Source organism: Symphalangus syndactylus, chromosome 3, assembly GCF_028878055.3.
Source record: "Symphalangus syndactylus isolate Jambi chromosome 3, NHGRI_mSymSyn1-v2.1_pri, whole genome shotgun sequence".
Lineage (NCBI taxonomy): Eukaryota > Metazoa > Chordata > Mammalia > Primates > Hylobatidae > Symphalangus > Symphalangus syndactylus.
The window spans coordinates 43470005-43473706 of record NC_072425.2 but is presented as its reverse complement, the minus strand read 5'-3'; the positions used below and the strand labels follow the sequence as shown (position 1 = coordinate 43473706).

At 38.0% G+C, this 3702-nt stretch overlaps 1 protein-coding gene across 1 annotated transcript; it reads right to left on the bottom strand.

Annotated features, from left to right (window-relative positions):
• Positions 1–1010: 1010 nt before the first annotated feature.
• Positions 1011–2740, bottom strand: LOC129478481 (UAP56-interacting factor). The gene is given in 8 exon segments (XM_055270055.2): positions 1011–1528; positions 1563–1736; positions 2073–2120; positions 2122–2161; positions 2163–2236; positions 2238–2294; positions 2296–2474; positions 2477–2740. Coding segments are annotated over 8 exon segments (963 nt in total). The 5' UTR covers positions 2706–2740; the 3' UTR covers positions 1011–1366.
• Between the last annotated feature and the right edge of the window lie 962 nt (positions 2741–3702).

Genomic DNA, 3702 nt, shown 5'->3' with positions numbered 1-3702 from the left:
TAAATTAATTTAGCAAGCTTCAAAGCTCATAAATTTTAACTTTTCAAATGAGAAGTAACTTTTCAACTAAAGTTTAGGACTTTATGGCTATTAATTTTACTATCAAAATGTCTGAAGGACTCAATTCATTTAATAATTATAATTCTTCTAAATATCATTTGAAGAATTATTTGTGGACACTAGACTCAAGACTACACTAAATCCAAACAGTACACATATGACCTAAGTTTTGAAGTTTTTCATCTCAGTTACCTGTCTTTCAACTTGCTACTTGCTCTCATGCTTTCGTTTAGTAAATACAAACTGTCAGATTCTTAAACTGGACCCTCTCCTCCAAGGCCCTATCAGATAACTTTGTAAATATGCATCTTCAGCCTTTAAGCACCAACACTTTAAGCTGAGACTAATGCCTAGAGCCACATTTCTTATTATAAGTTCAGCACTAAAAATTCATAATTCTGGGGCATTAGCCTAAAATGTACCTGAAAAGTGAACCAAGTTTCAGATATTTTCATAAATCTTAAAACTCCAAACTAGAATTCCAATATTTTTTAAAATATCTCTCATGAAGACAAGGCAACTGTATTTACTGCATCAACACTACTAAAGGATAAGTGACAGCAACAAAGGGACCTACTCATATTTCAGAAGGCCAAGATTTGTCATGATAAAATCTAAAAAAATGGGCAAGTCTCAAAAAAAAAAAAATGGGCAAAGGCAATGAGATCCTAAATACCACTAACATAAAAATAATCAATTTCTATATTTCTATCTTCCTTCTGCTATAAGAGGAACCGAAGAAGTCAAATAGATAATTGTTCTGTCTGAGCCAACAATGAAATCTTTAAGAACAGGTATATTCCCTGTTATTCTCTCAGGGCATTATATTATACTTGCTTTATTTTAAAAAAATAAAACCTTCAAAAATAAAAATGAGTTAGACTTGTGAATATTTTGAAGCATAGTTTCTTGAATTTCTGTGAGAAACTCTTCAAGCAATTCAATTTTTCAGCGTCATCACTCAAAATTCCCTTTGATATGGGATCTATTCCATGATTACTGATATGATTTGGCTGTGTCCCCAACCAAATCTCAACCCTGAATTGTAATAATTCCCACATGTTAAGGGCAGAGCCAGGTGGAAATAATTGAAACATGGGAGTTGTTCCCCCCCCATACTGTTCTCATGGTAGTGAGTAAGTCTCACAAGATCTGATGGTTTTATACATGGGAGTTCCCTGCACAAGCTCTCTTGCCTGCCACCATGTAAGACATGACTTTGCTTCTCCTTTGTCTTCTGCTATGATTGTGAGGCCTCTCCAGCCACGTGAAACTTTGAGTCCATTAAACCTGTTTCCTTTATAAATTACCTACTCTCAAGTATGTCTTTATTAGCAGTGTGTGAACAGACTAATACAGTTACAAAGCAGCTTCCTCCTTTGTTGTTTGTCAGAGTGGCTCTTTGTTCCTTCAGGATCCTAAACTTCTCATTCAAAGTCATCTCTGTCTGTTTTCCAGCACAATTTATGTGCTGGAATTTATGTGTCAATTGTAGGGTTTATGTGTCAATTGTAGGGTTCCACTTCAAGAACTTTCGTTATGTCAGATTGCTTCCATTTTGTTAAAAATGAAGATACAGCAGTATGAATTAATCCTGATTTCTGTGTTGTTGGGCATTGCACTGCTCCAGGATTGTCCAAAGATAGAGTCAAAATTCCTCCGTTTGTGGTGAAAGTGAGACAGCCAGTGGGAAGGAGTCCATGGAAAAACTCCAACCGCATATAAGCACTGGGAGGAATGCACACTGGGGTGCCACCAAAGTTTCTGCCATTTGCAGTAGGGAGGAGCCTGGCCCCTCCTCTTCCTGTGTGGAACCTTGGATTCAAATGGCGAGGCAGGGAGCGCACTAGCGGCGATTCCGGCTTTGCCGAAAGTAACTGTTCCCCCTTTTCTCCTTTTTGCCCAATAAGTTCCATTTTTCTCACTCCACAGATTGTGAGCCTAAATTTTTGTGGCCATGGGACAAGGACCACATCTTTAGCTGAACTAAAAAGAATTCCTGCAACAAAAATCTGCCATTGATGAGTTCTCTTTCGTACTACATTATCCAGCAATTGCTGTTGTGTTCAACTGGGTCTGAACCTTCAGGTCTCTTCTGAAAAGTTGCCCGACGCATATGTTTCTGATGGCTTAATTTATTTCCAGTCTTGGTAAAATTGGCTGGAATGTTATTTTTTTCTGTTTAGCTAGTTAGGTCCCTTGAGAACTGCAACTGTTTTTTTCTGCACTTCATATTTGTCCCAGAAGGTTTGCCTTCCTTTTTAACACTAGAAAATATCGTTCTATATTCCTGTCAGTTAGAGATGGATGATTCATAGGATTAATTTCTTTGTGAATTCCAGTTGCTTTCCTGGATGCAAGGCCAGTGATAACTCCATAAAGCTGTCTCTTTCCAGGCATTACTCTTCCTCTGTGCTCAGACTAGTCTTACCAAAGCCAGAATTCCGTTGAATTCTCCATCATACGCTCATCCTGAATTGCCAGGCTCCAGTTAGAAAATTCTGCTTCTTTCCTCCCTGTCAATTTAGTTTGATGATATCATCCAAAGACATACCAATTTTGCTGAGATTTTCATTGTTGCAGGCTTTCAGTGGCAGCAACGAGGTCACCATGCCTCCCACCAACCAGGTACCAAAATGGTTCATGGCTGGAGATGCCTCACTAGAACAGTCAGCAGAGAAGGCCACAGTTGGAGGCCTGCCACCTCCCACTCACGCACAAAGACTAGCTGCATCGTTGGAGGCCTGCCACCTCCCACTTGTGCACAAAGACTAGGAGCATGTAGGCATGCTGGCCCGGTTTAGTGGTATTTTAAAGATTGTTTCAAAATGAATGGAAGAAATGATATAGATACAATTAAATAGATCTAAAAGTTGGAGAAAGAGAAACATAGAAAGCAATTTTGTAAGAGGGCATTAATGGGCATTAGGTAGATTCCACGTCTTTGAAACTGAAAAGCTATTGTGAATAGTGCTGCAATGAACATTCATATGCATGTGTCTTTCAGGTAGAGCGATTTATTTATATTCCTTTGGATAGATAAAAGCTTTATGGGATTCTTGTGTGGTCAAAAGCTGAGTGAGAGTCAATGAAATCATTCATAAAATTGTATTAAAATTAGATTTACTATTGATAATACTCTAATACAAAGTAAAATTTAGTTTTCTCTTTGAACAAGATTTTCGGACAGTATTAATGAGAGAATAAAATTTTTGTTTACCTTTTGAGTCTTAATACAACACTATCAAATGTTGGGTGGACCGAAGGGAGTCTCTGCTGGTTCTCCAACATTAAAGAGCCCCAAACCAGTTTTCTATATTTACACGAGATTGGGGAAGTTTCAAAAATCAGAAGGCAAAAATGACAACGAGAAAGCTGATTAATAATTTCCTGGGGCAATGTGGAGACAGGCTAATCAGATAAAGATTGACAAAAAGGCCCACATCCCTTGGCTCAACTCCTTGCTGGGAACCCAAAGGTTTTTTCACAAGAGAGGGTAAAATGGTCTGGGGGTGAAGTACAGAAGTTCCTGAGACTAGAGCATAAAACATAAGGATTGATAGGATTATAAAAGCTAAAATGTTTACAACACCCCTTCATGCTAAAAACTCTCAATAAACTAGATATTGATGGAACATATCT